Source organism: Leptosomus discolor, chromosome 2 (genome assembly GCF_034619465.1).
Source record: "Leptosomus discolor isolate bLepDis1 chromosome 2, bLepDis1.hap2, whole genome shotgun sequence".
Classification (NCBI taxonomy): Eukaryota; Metazoa; Chordata; class Aves; order Leptosomiformes; family Leptosomidae; genus Leptosomus; species Leptosomus discolor.
Genome location: NC_141392.1, coordinates 125,019,560 through 125,036,357, shown reverse-complemented (window position 1 = coordinate 125,036,357; position 16,798 = coordinate 125,019,560). Strand labels below are relative to the sequence as shown.

At 40.6% G+C, this 16,798-nt stretch overlaps 1 protein-coding gene across 1 annotated transcript in view; it reads left to right on the top strand.

Annotated features, from left to right (window-relative positions):
- Nucleotides 1–16,798, top strand: part of MSRA (methionine sulfoxide reductase A) — a 291,532-nt gene that overhangs the window by 196,463 nt on the left and 78,271 nt on the right. The window contains exon 5 of the mRNA XM_086461695.1: nt 570–676. Coding sequence (XP_086317821.1) covers nt 570–676 — 107 coding nt within the window. The remainder of the gene's footprint in view (nt 1–569; nt 677–16,798) is intronic.

Here is a 16,798-nt window from a genome sequence, read left to right as displayed (position 1 = left end):
CGTAACTAGTGATGGTAATGGTAGGAATCGATAACTTCAGAGTTAATTCAGCAATACATGCATACTGATCTTTTAGCAAGATCATCGCTTTGTGAATAGAGCAGAATAGCTAGTTATGTCCAAGGGTACTTTGAACCTTTCTCCCGTTAAAATGCATTCATCCAGCACAAGAAAATTTTTAAGCACTTGGTAAAATCAACTTTCTTTTGTAGCCATTTGCATGGTTCAAAATAAATATTTTAAGAATACCTTGATTACAGTAACCGCAGCTTGATTATTTAAGGTTATACATCTGTATTTGACTACTGTGTGAGGTACCAAAATGTAAAATGCTCACATTTCATTTGCATGTCATTTGAAAGGCGGTATCAATGTGGAATTTCTGCAGGACTATTTAACCAAAGAAAGATTTGGATTTCCCAAAAATACCTACTGAGTATGCACGTAAGAGACCATGCTAATCCAGGGGTATGGAACGTCCTAAATTTAGGTCTGTTGAATTTATGCCTGCAGCCCAGTCGAGTAGGGAGGATGATCCTCATGGAGTGTTGTGTTTTCTCTCTCCCCAGGAATGCGACAAGGTAATGACTTTGGCACGCAGTATCGCTCGGCCATCTACACGTTTTCGCAGGAACAGATGGAAGCTGCCTTGAGATCCAAGGAAGAATATCAAAAGGTAACATTGGGCAGGGTGTCACCTGTGAGCGGAGGTCAAAGACATCACCGATTCGCACAAAATCACCTCTTGTGCTGTGCGTTGTCTCTGTTGATATTGGAGCTCCTCATTCCAATACTGAACTTGCATCATATTTGCTTTAAATTCCAGCTTTCGTGAAATGTTTTTTTTTTGTATGTGAGTCACTTCATAACTATGCAGAAAGAAAAATAGTTACTTGTGCAGAGATAGTTTTAATCTTGTCCAGAGATTTTTTTATGTGGGTGCACCAGAGCAGAAGTCTGTGATCTTAAAGCTCTTCAAGTGTATCTGGACCCCATACTCTGAAGGGTGTAGCCAAAATCGCAGACCTAGGAGTTCTTGAACACTGTGGGAAAGTCCTGATCAATATTTGAGCTTGGTAGCCGGATCACCCACCTGCTGCTTATAAGATGCTTCTATCAAGCCGTTCCATAAATGTCTTTGATTAAATGTGACAACCCGTGACTTCGTAAGACTATTTGTTTTGGCACTAGGATTTGTGTGAGAGAAGATCGACCATTTATTGCCCTTTCTATATATAGTCCTGTTTTTCACTGAAGGTAGATTCTCTCTCTTCCCTGCTACATTATTGTGTTATTTAAGTCAAGGCAGAGGGATTAGTGTCCTATAGTGTTGCTGCATTGTAATTACTGTCTGATCTGCCCAGCGGTCTTGTCAATGCAAGATCCAGATTCTGCAGCAGAGATCTATACGTTCTTATAACTTACAGGAAATAAACTACTCACCTAGGACATCAGGGTAACTATTAAGTAGTGCTAAAGAGTATCAGCTTTCATGCATTCACTTATACTATGGCTTCACTAAAGCGTTACATTGAAGAGCCAGGGGTTTTGGTGAATATCTAGTGTTAAAGGCGAAGAACTGTGTTTTGAAGAGTGAGGGTGTATCAGTCAGAGGCATGTACCAAGATCCAAAAAAGGAGGTGCAAGTGCTGAAGTCTTGTGTGGCAGTTTGGTTTTCATAAATGTGTGTACGACATTGGTGGGCTGAGCTATGGGTGCACTTGTAGGGCTGGTCTGTACGTGCAGGTGACATTATTTTACATGCAAAGAGATGCTCTGAACTGCAAGTAGCTAATTTGCAAGTCGTTCCTAGCAGTGTGATAGCTGTGCATGTAAATTAAGTGTTCAATGACATATATATTTTCTCATGAGTAGCTGAACACATGGGGATAAGTCAGTCTTGCAGGTGTTTATCCTTGTTAACAGAGTAGTTTCTTAAGGTTCGGTGTCCATATTTGTCATGCAGTACTTCTTTCTACTCATCGTTTACCTTAGATCCATTGCTTTTCCAAATTGTTTTTGATCCTTTTTGTTAACATCTGCTGACCAACAGCACACTGTAAATCTTACAGCTTTCAGTTCGCTTTCCCAACACTGTTCTTCTCTGCTGTTATTTGTCATTAAATTAATACTGACTTGAAAGCAAAATTACGATGTAGGAGACTGCAATATGATATTACAGAAATTTCCATCATCAAATAAATTTTCTTAGTGGCACAATTTAAAATATACCTGGTTTGAAGTCTATCACTGTTTGAAAAGTGTGTATAATTAGTACATTTATATAATTAGGCACAACTCTGTAAGTGTCACACGTAGAGTTTGTTTTTGCACTGAAGGAGGGGGAAGGAAGGGACTGTGTCGCCAACTAAGGAAACACAGCAAATATGCACTGAAATTCCTAGAGGATGTGTGGTTTCTGTGTATTATTAACAACAATATCTACAATATTATCTATTGTGGTATTGCAGTAGCAGTAGAACGGTTGTATGGGAAACATACTGAGCAAAAAATATGTTCAGGAATCCCTTTTCATATTAAGTGTTTTACATTACATTATTTTAGTGTAAATGTAATACAACCATTTTCCCTATTATTGCAGTAATTTGAAATGAATACCAAGCTCTTCTGTCAGTGACATATGCATATCTATGCACTTAATAATGACAGATAAAAGCATGTGGGGATGGCGTAACCCTTGATCTTTCCATGGTAGACATACACCAAACGGGGGAAGGACTAACAAGTATTAGAAGTACAGTAGCTTCAGTATGTGTGAGTGACTCTAGAGGTTTTTTGGCACAGCAAATGAATAAAACCAAAATACAGTTTATTTGTTTGTTCACTGAAGAACTGTGCATGCCCTCTTAGATGTTTTTTTGAGCTGAGGACCTGGAGGGGAGCTAAGAACGGCCTCCAAACAGAAAATGATATGTTTGCTAGATGAGGTTTTTTCATAAAGAAGGTAGAGTTGTTAACTTAAAGGAGATATTTTTGCTCACTGAGGATAGAAACCATCCAACCCCAGGGTTTATATCATGAATTCCTGCCTCCAAGACAGGCTAGCCTGAAGTGCTAGCTCTTCTCTAGAAGTCAGGTGGCCGTGTTCAGCTCTGTCTGCATTTAGCAAGCAGTGTGGGCTGAGAGGAGCAGATCTGCAGAAGAAAACAGTTTGTACTGAGGACCCAGAACATGTTCTGTCCATTTCAAGAGGGTTTGCTCTTCGGTAGCTGTAGTTTGGTCCCGTGAACCGCATGCCACCAGCAGCTGCAAGTCAGTGGTGCGTTTCTGGTTTAGCTCCATCAAAAGGAATTGGGTTCCTCTGTCCCAAGACCACTCTGTGATGTGAACCGAAGCGTGATAAGTGACAATGATGAGGAGATTTATAACAAAAGCCCACTTCTGCTCCAAACTTCAGCTCCAAATGTAGCTTACACCTTTAGGGTAGCACTATGCTTGAGTGGAGAAATACTGTAGTTAAGTGCACCGCGTCCCTGGCTCCTACCAGCCTACAAGTGAGAATCATAATGCGCATTGAGCCCAAGTCTCCTGCAGGGTTACATCTATTTTAGGTTGTGAAACTTCTTGCTGATTCATGCAGCTGTTTTAACAGCTGAGAAATGGTGATACGGCAATGAATATGCATTGAGCCATGCGTCTTTAGCTGTTGATGAAGCTGAACGCCTAGAGTCGGCTCGTGGTAATATATATTATAACGCAACAGTGCTGCTGGTAAATTGTAACACAATGTAAGTGTAATCAGAAAAAAACACAAAATGAGGGCCAGGGCTTGGTGAAAGTACTGCGAATGAGCTGTTCCATCAGTTTTGCCTGAAGCTGAAGTTTTTTAATACAGTTGAACCCAAGGTTACTCAATTTTCAAGACAGCTGCTAGGCTGGATTTGGTTTTCAAATGGATTATCTAGGCGATAATCCAAATAGTGAAATCAGGGTGGGAAGAAGTTTGTATTTATTTTTTTCTGAATCAGAGGCCTGCATTTGTTTTGTCAAGCACTAACACTGGTTTTTCAGGCTCCAAGAATATACTGAGTCCCTCCTCCCAAGGTTTGGCTTATGTTGAAGTAGCATCCCCAAAATGCCGACATCTCTGCATCCTCCTGTCGGACAGCGCTGACAACGGACACCATTGTGCACAGGGAGCAAAACGCAGTCTATTACTTTTTTACAAAAGCAAATATTTGGCAGGAGAAGATCCTTCCACAAAGCAACTAAAGGGCCTCTCCACAAATAGTTATAAATGAATTGAGTCTTGAGCTCTTAACAGAGGTGTTGGGTGATGCGAGCAAGTAATAAGCTCCTGTTTTGTTATAGCCAAGAGAGGTTGGTAGGGAGGGTTACTGTCATTTGCTGTCAATCTGGAGAGAGTAATAAGGGCTCAAAAAGACAGGATTATAGTAATGTTGGGATTTTATGAAGACATTAAAAACGTGGCCTTCACTAAAGTCCAGAGAGCTGGAATGGAGTGGGTTTTTACTGAATATAGGAAATGTAGATGAAACACAGAAGCAACTTTATTATTTTTTTTTTGGCTTAGAAATGGATGGAGCTTTGCTAGAAGTAGTGTGATACTTTTTTTTAATGACTTGGGCTGTAAGGCTGTAATCTTGGAAAGTTTCTCAGCAGAGGTAGATTGTGATGCTGATAGAAATCGTCTCTGAAAACTAAACCAGCTGGTCAACAGATTGAGAAAACAAATCAAATAAAACAGTAACTGCACAAAGCCAGAATTACAAGGAGAAAAAAAAGAGAAGGAAGCAATGCTAATTGTTTGCTTTGAGGCCTGCAATTATGTTCAAGAAGTTAAAAAAAATATTGTAGGTAGAGGTGAAGAGATTAAAATTAAAAATTAAAATTTAGTATAAATATAAAAAATCCGGGCAATTGAAACCAACGCCTTGCCCAATCTGTTAGTCTGGAGAACAGTCTCTTTGTGGAAATGTCAGGACCTATAAAACTGTAGGTGGGTAGACTTTCTGGAGATCTTGAAGGGAACAGTATATGCTGCTCAGAAGAGAGGCTGGATTGCACTACAGTCACAGCAAATGCGTTTCTGTGAAGGTCTGAAGAAGATGCTCACTTAAATGACTGAACTATCTTTGAACTGGTAAAATAGTAATTTTTCTTTGCATTTTATCAAACATTTTATGTTAATTTAACAAAATTGGCCTAAAGAACATGAATTTGACTGACACCTAAAATTTCTTTTTGAATCAAACAACGAAAGGATTAATATGCTGGACTAAATTCCCTATTGGTGTAACTCGACAAGAGTGAATATGTTTGTACGATGGGTTAGTTTTACTCATATGCTTTATTGCATATGTGCTTGCCTGCAGCCGAGAAGGGAATCCTTCAACCAATGACTTCAAATGTACGGTTTTGGTTCACAACTGTAGGTACTGGAGCATCTGAACCTGAAGCACTATTCGTTTTTCTCTGTGCTTCTGGTTTTTTCTTCTGGATGGGTTTTATATTGATTTTTTTTTTATTATTTAAAAGGTGGGGTGGGTTTTTTGTTTTGTTTTGTTACTTTTTGTAACTTTTAAAGCCCTGCACAGTTGCATGATAAATCGTGGATGACCACGGGAAGAACGGGTATGAATGTTGTTTTACGCAGTTGTGGATTTACAGTGCTCTCGCTCATTTGCAATGGCCAACTTTCAGTGTGGCTGCAGTTACGTGATAGCACTCCTGATCCTGAACTTTCTCACAGGAAGTCTGGGAACACACTGAATTAGCACTGAGATTGGCTTTGGTAGTTTGCATGAAGCTTCTCTGTGGTGGGATAGTCAGATACCACGTCTTAGCCGAGAGCTGAAAACCAGCTTCTGGCCAGTGGTTGAAGCTCCCTCATTTCCTTGTGAAACAGAAGTGCTTGTATGAGCAGTGCTTTGGCTCCACTGGAAGCACTCAACTAACTTCTAACCTGGGAGTTTACCTTTAGCCACAATGGAGTGTGTGTTCAGCCATGGGGCACGTTCCCAGGGCCTGATTCATTTGGGGAACCTCTAGCATATCACAGCCAACCTCCACCTGCCACCCTACAACACACAAATATCCCTTATGGGCTGTATCCTATCTGCCAGTCCTGTGTAGATAGCTGAAATACCCTGGGCACCTCAAATAGCACTAAATGCCTATATTTAGATAGACATGCCCTGATCTCCATGGCTGTAATGGAAGTTCAGCTACCTGATTCACATGTGGACCTCACCAGGTACAAAGCAGTTTGTGATGGATGGATGGATGGATGGATGCATTCTGCAGAATAAGGGAATCAGTGAATTAGTACTGGCCAACAGAGGAGGCAGCAGTTTCTGCAGCTCAGCAGCCCAAGAGCTATTGTGGCGCTTCCACGAGCTTGCTGTGGGATCAAACCAGCAAAACCCTCAGCTGCAAAAACAAGAGCTTTGTATTTGGTATCGTGGAAAAGAGGAGAAATTTAAAAGCTGGAGTTTCCTGGCCAGCGCGGTGGGCTTTGGAGCAGCAATCTGCAGGGAGGTGGTCAGGATTGTGTTTGTCAAGGCTGGAGGAAAGACTGTTTACAGACCTACAGGATCGACGGTTCTGAGTTTTTAATTGCGTGCAGGAATGCCTTGTGGAGTGAATTTATGACGTTCAGCTGTGGTTTTATGTAACGTGCTGTGTGAGTTTAATGCACGTTTTGGCTGGGAGACAGTTTTTCACGTGGTTTTTTCGTTGGGAAAAGTTAAATAGCTCTTTCAAAAAGTAGGTTGTTGTTATTAAAGCGATACAATAGAGGCGATAAAAAAAATAACACCTGCTTGCTCCTCTTCAAATTATGTGTATTTCAGAGCTTTACGTATTGAATTATCTTTGCTTCACTCTGATGTGAATAGTAGCTACTTGATTCCTGATTGATGGTGGTAGTTCTTATGAAAATAAGCAAACCTGATCTGATAAGCTAAGCTATTATTTATTTTGTAATCACTCATCTGTGCTACAGAGATACCCTTTTTATGTTCATCCCTCTCTGAGAAAGCTGCAGTCAGCTATGGATGAGGAGTTTTTGTGTGAACAGTTGCTAACTCTTTTCAGAGTACCTTAAACTGCAGAAAATTTGACTTTGTTGTCACTGCAACAAATTTGGTCACCTTGCAGCAGAAAGATAGCTCAAAACTAATGGACACTTTTGACTGCATTTCTTGATGACAGTGGCAACGAGATAAAAGCTTTAATAGCATCAACTTAGGATACTGTAGTTGACTTCTTTGGGTTTCTTAGAATAAATAAGTCTGTGAGATGCCCTGTCCTATTGTCAACACTGATTAGCAACCCGTTTGTGCTTTCTTTGTTGAATTTATGCTGAAATGCATCTATAGGATACATTAATAAAGTTTTATGGTTCTCTGCTGTGTCTATTTTTTCCTACCTTCTTCACAGGGAATTCTGTTATGATGGTCATGCTCAGCACCCTATGGTTTTCTTTGCAGCCATAACGTACAACATCAGGGTTCACTCAATATTATAGATAGTTATTGTTCATCTGATTTTTCTTTCTTAATAAACTTTCCTACATTTCTGTGCTGTAGAATCTCATCTCATGTGGGAGGAAAAACATCTTAATATCGCTACCAAGATGACTTTATGTTGAGACAATGAAATGTACAGGATGTGTATGTCTGTATGAAAACATAAATGAGAGTCCCTGGAGAGCACAGGAGGACTAAGGACACCTCTCAAAATTCACTGAGGCAGAGAAGTGCCACCATCCTATGCTGAGTGGAGCATGCTACCAATTGCATCCTATTTCTCTTCCCCTGGATGAGGCAACAGCACACCTTGCTTGCTTTTATCAATGCTGAAGAAGGCAAGATATTTTTTTAAGCTTTTGATTCTGCATATATGCTGTTCATTTGATCAGAGGCCCGGCGTTTCACTTAGCCCTTTGACTGCTGCAAATATAGATAATCATGCATTTGAAGTTAGAACTATGAACAACATTATGAAACCATACTTTCTGTTTTACAATCATTTTTTCATCTGGGAGGTCATGGAGTTCAGCAAAGAAGCCATTTGCTTTATTGTACTGTGAATGTGAAGCCAGTGCTTCAAGCTAACGCTTATGTTGGACATTTAAACTAATATTAGAAATTGCCCTACAATGAACTAATGTAAATATCAAATAGATTTGACTCCAAGAATGGGTTATAAATAAAACATTTCCTGCTTTTTATTACTTGCTCTGTTCAGCTTGCCAGTAATCCTAACATCCTAAATTTGTCTAGACATCAAGTTTTCATATACTTAGGCAGATGAATTCTCAATCTTCAGGGCAGATCTCCATGTTGATCCAGAAGATGAAGATTTAAAGGGCTAAGTTGACTTGCCTACAGGAGTCCAGTGTCACTTGAGGTGTCCTACCCTATCTGACCTTAGCCTCCAGCTGCCGCTCCAGCCAGGCAAAGATCTCCTATGGGTCCTAGGTCATACCAGCGGTAAGGCAACATAGTGGAGTCTGTAGTGATGCCAACACATCGAAGTTAAATACATTTACATCAGCTGTAGATGTGCTCCCACATGGTTCAATGGCATCTAGCATTATTCTGAAGGGCTTCTAGTTCAGGTTTTTGAATTTCTTGATCTTGATTATGCATCTGTTATAGCACTCTAAAAGTTTGACAGGCATATTAAATGTCAGGAGCATAAATTTGATGATGATATTAATAATGATGGTTTAAGTGTACACAGTGATTTACAGGGAACAGGATATAGTTCCTTCTCTTAAGGAAGCTCTCAAGGAGCTTAGTTTAGCTAAGAGATCAGTTATGGGGAGAATAGGATAAAATAGTCTGGAAGGAGATCAAGGCAAAAGAAAGATGGTTATGATTAGCTGTTGCTGTTCTGTGTCAGATCTTGTTGTCTTTGGGTTAAATGTAGCCCTTAAAACTAAATTAAGCAAAAACTCCCAGGAAACAAAAACCGAGAAATCATCTCGAGATGTGTTGAGAATGTTGCGTCTTAATTCTGCTCTGGCAGATTTGAATCCATCCATGTCCAGTGGGACTCTCTGCATTGATTGGAGAGGGGGAGTGGGGTTCGCATGGTGAAGTCTGGGAGCATTACTTCTGCTGTCAAAACAGTTTTCTTATCCTTAGTGCAAAGCTGTGGGATCCAAAGAACACTATTCAAACCTCAGGTTTTCTCACTGACAAAAGTGTGACTGAGCCAGAATTGAAGTAAGTACTCATGGAACACTTTTCCACTGTTTATCCAACTCATAAAGCCAAATTTTTTTCTGAAACAGGGCTTTTCAAGTCAGATATAAGAACATGATGTCACTTCAAAAAGTTCTGGGCTCCACAAAGCTCACACATGGAAATGACAGATACTCAGCATTTATAAAATATGCTGCTTGGGTATCTAAATATGGACATAGGATTGTCCACTTCTGCACTCAGGTTCAAACAATTGGATAACCAGATATACTACAGCATGTATCAACAATTGTCATACCCTGATGAAGTTGCTTTCTAACTGTTGTTAATGTTTGCTTAAATAAATGTCAAGATTTTCCTGCAGAACCCGATGCAGATCAGACGTACAGTTGCAAATCCAGAGGAAGGACATTAAAATCAATGGCATTATTTTGGATTTCCAGTAATACAATTGAGATAAAAGTCTGGACCAGGAATTTCTATAATTTCAGCGTTTTTGTTCCCCAATGAATTGTCAGAGAATTCTGAGTATTATTTTCTGTTTCAAGTATGCCACCCAGTCAAATACAGCTCTCAGCTTTTAGGGAAACAAGTCAATACTTCCTGGAATGAAAAAGAAGAGCGTGCTTTGGCGAGCAACATCGTCATGTCTGTTTTGTTCTTGAGATCTTGTTGCATCAGGATCTTTTTCTCCTTTATTGACTTCCACAGATCGCTTGTAGGTTAATCTATTTTTCTTTTAGATCCAGGATGTCTACTGATTTTAGTAAGAGCTAGCTTGCAGAAAGAGGTCAGAATGGGCTTTTTCATTGTTGGGCAATACCATCAACTGTATTCTCAGTCTTGTGCTAGAGCTTTGTAAGGTTGCAGGCATTAAAGCCAGCCCAGCTAGGAAAAGGCAGGACACTTCTCTTTGTGTTAATGCATATCTGTCATTCCCAAGAAAGCATGGAGCTACAACAGATACTAACATGAGTATTTTCTCAACAGTTTTCTCAATATCAGTGGGCTTAGGCCCGTATGTGAATCATTTGTACCCAGGCAGATAGGAATAATAAAAGATACTTTGTTCAGACATGCTGTGAAACACAAAGGAGGAAACCTGCTGGAGAGATGCTGCTATCCCTGAATATTTAGGTGTGTCTGAAGACATGGAGGGATGGAATTTGGCTGAGTTTAATCCTATTTTTTAAAAAAATTCAGTTCAGGAATCTCTACTCCTATGACTTTGACTGATTTTATTCAGTGGCTCTGTAGCTAGTAATTTTGTCATCTAGTGCTGCAGGGCTTGTGAGCCGAACTGGTGAAGTACCAACTAGATGGATGTCTGCATTCACACCATGCAGTGCTGACAAGCAAGATCAAGCAAAGCCCACATTACAGCTCTCCATTGAGCTGATATAGAAAAATCAGTTCTTCTGCCTTTCTCTCTTCATTTTCCCACTCCCAGGTTTATTTCAGCCTTTATTTGTTGTTTGTTTCCTCCCCACATTTTTTCCTGGCTCTTTTGCTTTCCAGGATCTTCTATCATTTGACCTTACCCCGCATCCCCTTCTTCCTAGTTCCCCATTTTCCCCAGTCTACAGATTTTCCACTTTCTTCTTCAGGCCTGTGTTTCTGAAAAACCTTCTCTTTATCCTTGCGGACAAAGATAAGCTTGTATTTTTTCTGGCTGACCTTTATTACATGCCATTTAGTCACAGGGTGCAAAAGTAAATCTAACTACCCGACGTATCAAGGTGGACAAAATATATTCCCTCTTGCTGCTGCCTAAAGCATCCTAAGATACCTCCTCGTGCAGGACCATGAAGGTGCAAGGGCCACTGCAGAAAGTGTCATCAGAGACTGAGAAACCATCTGCAGTGGCACAGTGCTCCCAGCCCCCAGGGCTTTTTTGCTCTGTGGTTTTGGTCCTGACCTTTCCCCAAGCAGCCAGCTTCCTATGGCTTATTGAGGTTAATGTATTTCCATTCTGGCTGCTCCTTTCTCCTTTACTTTGGTTATTTTTAGGTGGCTCAGTTAAACCGCATCTTTTTCAGTTTTTAAAGGAACTGTATTTAAGGTGTTCATAGAACGAAAACTCTTTTACACATAAAGGCACTTTGTAAGCTAGTAGGAAAAGGCATAATGAAGACCCACAGCCAGAAGCTTAAACTGGGTGAAGGTATCTATTTGTAACAGCAGATGACTGTCAGTGGAAGTTATGGATGCACCATCTCTTCAGGAGAATAGTCAGTATTATTCAACTAATGATTTTTTATCAGGAAATCTGTCAAAATTGCAGCTTTATGCATCAGTGTTCTCGTAGCAGTGACCCTCACCAAAAAGATTTTTTTAAATTTAATTTTGAACTTTCTTGAAGTTTTTGGGCTGTTTTTTTTTTTTTTTTTTATCATAAGCTTTCTTTTTTCTGTGAAAAAGAGGATACCAGAACTGGATATGATATCGCAGAATGAACTTAATGACATCAATAAAGGTCAAACTACCTCCCTGGGTATGCTGCTGTTTATATACTTTTCTGCAGATGTGACTTTGTGCTTTGTTCCTAGATGTAAAGTTTCTGGATTTCACCTTCCTAGATGTAGGATTCGGGATTCAACCATGTTATTATAAAGATCTCAACTGTGCCGTGTGAGTGCCCCGGCATTATCAGCATTTGCTGTAACTCTGACCTTCGTGTGATCTTCCAATTTTACCGGCACTAATTTCATAATCATTTGTAAGGCTTGATCACTGTGCTTCATATCAATCATGGGGAAAGTCCATCTTAATCCAGTTATCATTTGCTGTATTGATACCGTGTAGCACTTCTTTTTTTTTTTTTTATTGAAATAGTTGTATGGTACTAAATCAAACATGAAGTGTTAACTGCATTGTAGCTACAAAGTTTCCTTCATCAGCTGAACTTGTAATCTCATCAAGGAAAGGCGTTGTGTTTATATTTGACTGGTTTTCTACAAAAACATGTTGGTTGGGACTGATTATATTCCTTAACATTTGAATGGCATTTCATTATTTTTGTTTGTTTTTATTTTTAACCAAGAACAAATAGGCATGGTGTTGCGTGCGTTGTCTCACTTGTCCCTTTTGAAGTGCTGCAGGGAACTGGTGCTCATTCCCTCTTTTAGATTGTTCCACATTAACCATCCACTGATTGTGTGAAAACTGCGTTTTTCTAAAAAGTTGACAAATTAGACAATTTGGGGTGTATTAACTAGTTCTTCATGCTGAAGGACTCCCAACCGCAAACTTCGAGGCTCAGTTTTTGCATTCCTTAAAGAAAGGGTCCTAGATATTTTATTTTTTTTTTAATCTGGAAGATACAGTATTTTCCCCAGTTGTATTTCTCTGAAATGGCTGGACAGTTATCCTAGAAAATTTGCAAAATTAATTGCCTCCAGCAAATACAATTGGGTAACAACTTCCAGCCCAAAAGTTATAGGTTCATGGAGCTTAAAACACCCAAAGAAAAACTCTGAAAAAAAGGAGTTAGAAAATCACAGTGAGGGCTTGTAGCATCCCTCCTCCTCCTCCACATGCACACACAAATGTGCACTTTTAATGTCATTTCCCTCAGTTTCTGTAATGGTTTTTATTTTTATCTCAATCAGCTAATTATATCTTGGATGATTATTTTTCACCCGGTTCTTCTTGACATTATATATACGTGGTTGCTATTTTATGTGCCGACAATCACAGGAAATAAATTTCCCTATTATCCCATGATATATTATTATAGGAAAAACCTTCAGTGCCACATTAGGGGATTTCACAGGGCTGGAGGAAAACCTGATTTGTTTCATTGCCCTCTAGTGGCCTCGCAGCCCGCCTGCAATGGCAGGAACCGCCGGAGCTTGTTTTCTCTTTGTGTGCAACACAAACCATCAGGTTTCTTGTCATTTGAGTGTCCTAAGGTTGTTCGACCACATCTGCGTAAACCACAGAGCACTGCTTTATATATCCGATAAAGCAGAATTATCCTGCTGGGGTTTGTAAAGGATGACAACAGGGGGGTTCTGTGGGGTTTATATTTTGCTACGGGAAAGAGGAAGATGCGCATTGCCTGTATGAACGTTATTTACCAAGTGCGTTTTAGGAGGGACAGTCATATATGATGCCCCATCATTTGAACAGATACAGCCTAGAGAAGTAGACAGCATTTTTCAGGCATCATTTTCTGTGGCCGTTGCTGTGCGTTATTGTGAATTCACCAAACAGTCCAGCTGAAGGAGGGCTTGGCAAATGTTTCATCCCATTTATTTGTAAATTATCCTTCCGTCTGGGAGTAGAAATTCTCATTGGCACCCACCGGGGATGAGCATTATGTGTGTGCAGGTCCACTTGCAGGTGCAGAGGTGTTGAAGGCCCGTGAGGTTCTTGGTTTCATGTCTTGAACTTGCTGAGCATCTTCAGCAGCATCGGTACCCACAGAGATGATGAGCGCTCTACCTTTCAGAGCGAGCTCTTCACCGTTGTCATGCGCAATGCTTGACGCTGGACAGAGACCACAGAAATCAATGGGATCTGATTCTCATTTTGCAAACTGAAGGAACGTGACTTCCCCCTCCCCATTTCATTGCCAGATAATGTTTCAACAACTGTATCAGTAAGGTGCATTGGGCGTAGTGAGTTAGAGACATACAAGACATGCCAAGGGAAGGAAAAAGGCAGAATAATGCTTGTGTTGGGAAAAGATCATAATATTAAGAATGGCCTTTTGTGAATCAAAAAAAAACCCCAACAAAATAAAACTTGAGGCAAAGATGTTAATTTTGAACGGTAAGATCAAACACTGCTCCAGACTGGTGGTTACTATTTTTCACTTTGAGTTAAAATGCAACGCATGGCTGAATTATGGCTTGTTAGTCTTAAAAACTGAGTGACTTTTTGCTGTAAAATGCCTGTCTGATATATACTGACTTTATACAATGTCACATTTCTGTACTATCCTGGAAGGAGAGGAAGGGAAACGCTTTACAGGGCATTTTTGAAATGGCAGCACAGTTCTGGCTCAGAAAGTTGTTTGGGGTCAGGCATTAATTTAACGTCACGAGAAAAATCACAGCTTTCGTTAGGGAGTGGAGCGCGGGTGACTCGAGCACCTGTGCAGAGGAGATGAAAGCACATTTATTTGTACGTCCGTGTTTGCGGATGCGCATTGAGAGCGTAGGGAAAAAATATTGCAGCTTTGCACTTCAAAAATGACTCACTCCCTCTGGTGGGAACATTTAATTCTGAACGTGTGATGCTGCTTTCCCTCCTCCTCCTCCTCTTGAATCCACACACACACACCCCCCCCCGCTTCGCCACATCGCATTCGTCTTGCGTGTGACATCTGCTCCGTGTGCTGCAGAGCAGCACTTTGGTTTCTATGGTAGCTGCTGGAGCCAGCGGACCTGCGGACCCGGTGGGGAGAGGAGCAAGAAAAAACCCCCAAAGTGGCCAGATTTAGGTGCACGACAGCCATTTGCCCTTGGTTGGTGGGCTGGGATGTGTCCAGATAGGGTGCCCCAAGGGTAGGTTGATCCCATGGCTGGCAACTGCCAGGGCATCCAGAGCCAGGGACATTTGCTTTCTCCTCCAGCACGAGGTGGCTGAAGGACAATAGTCAAGTGGAGGGTGTGAAGAACAGCAGATTACGGGTTTGGTTGAACTTCACTCTGTGTTTCATTTTGTCTTGTTTAAGTCTCCAATTTTGCAGCAAGCGGTCCTCGGCTTCTGTCTTTCAAATGGTGCAAATGCAGATGCCAGACCTAAGATATTATAATTAAGTGCTATTTATAACATAGTTTGTCATTGGAATTGCCGTGTCAGTTTTTAAACAAGAGGGGATAATGCCAGTTCACAATCTACACCTGTAGCTGGGTGGGTTTTTTTTTTATTTTAAGCAGAGTTCTTCTTTGATTTGTGCTGGCTCTGAATTCATTAAGAGGCCTGGATTAGCATCCTGTCATATCGTCTGTGGCTTCTTCACTCCTCTGTCCCCCCAGGTATAAACCCTGGGATTCTGAGCTGGCTCACTTCACCTACAGTGAGTTGAATAAAATAGAGAGCCCACTTCTTCATTTTAAAAAAAAATCTTTATGTGATAGAATCAGAATATGATTTGTGTTTCTTGGTTGAAAAACCCGTGAGGATTGTCATTCAGGTTGCAACGACGCGACTTGTGTGCCACCACTTACCGTGGGGCATTGCTGCTATGAAACGTCCTGCGTTCAGAATCAGTGTAATCATGTTATACCATTACAACGGTGTATTTGTTTTAGAACAGGTCGTACATGGGAGACTCAGCCTGCAGGAGCTAAGATTCTCTAGTAAAATTAATATTAACTTGGCAAATGTGAGAGGAAAGGTTGTCAGAGATCAGTACCACTCCTGTTTCCCCTGTCTGGTATGACGAAGGGCATGCATTACATGCCAGTATGTGGTGTGTGAGTTCATGGGTGATACTGGGCTTTGACATGTCTTCAGAGAGACAGCTACTAGCTTGGTGGGGTAAAGTTAGTGTTGGATGTACTGTAGAGAACTCTGAATCGTCTTTTTTTGTAGCAGAAGAACAAGTCCTTTTCATGTCTGTGCTTCTTTTATCCATTTTCTTTGAAAAATTTTTTCTTTTTTCGTTCCATTTTCTTTAATGCCTGGAATTTCAGGAGGCTAAGGCCGAGGGTTTCATCTTGTGTGAACAACATTTTGCATCTTCAGGTGTTATACTTTATATGATTGTATTATCTAGCTGCGTTCATACCTTGCATCTTTTCCATTTTGTCAGTTATTCCCACTTAATCCTATATAATCTTTCCTTGAGTCTTTATCAGTGTGCTAGATCTCAGGTCCCTCTCAGTCTGTTTTAAGTAGCTGTCAATGACGTGATACGTTCTCTAAAACTCAGTTGTAGTCTGTTGTGTGTAGCACTCTGGTGCTGTTCTAAAATAACAACACAAATCAGGCTTTATTAGAAAAAAAAACCACATAAATTGTCCCAAAAGAAGAGGAAGACCTTTCACCAGGCTCCTTAGGATCTGTGGTTATCTCCCCATTTTAAAGTGCTGCTTGGATGCCTGTCCTACCTTTTGTCTTGCTTCTGTCCCCATCTGTTCTGTAGAGCCTCTTCCAGTTGCATGGAAATCCCATCCTCATCTCCCATCTTGAAGGACATTTCATTTCTATTTATTATTAAAAGTCCTCCTTATAAACTACTTTTTTTCCCCTCTTTTTTTCTTTTAGTCTAAGAGCGGACAGCAGTTGAATCCCTTGAGTTCCCTAGAGGTCATACTGGGTAGCTAAATTCAACACTGACCTTCTAAAGGTTGCTGTAAAAAAAAAAGCTAAATATCTCTAAAAGGTGGTAAAGTTATCTGAGTCCTCCCCCTCACTTACAGAGGGCACCCGCCATAGATGGCACCTGGTTTCTCTCGAATGACCAAGTATCCCAAAACGGTGCTGTTCATTGCCGTAACTTCAACTGTAACTGATTTATTTGGGAGCTGAGCTCATCCCACATATTCCAGTATTTGGCCCTGAACGGTCATAGACCCTGTGGTCCACTTTGGAGAGGTGGGACAGGAACTCTGCTCGTAGGAGAGGCCATATCAGGAGAG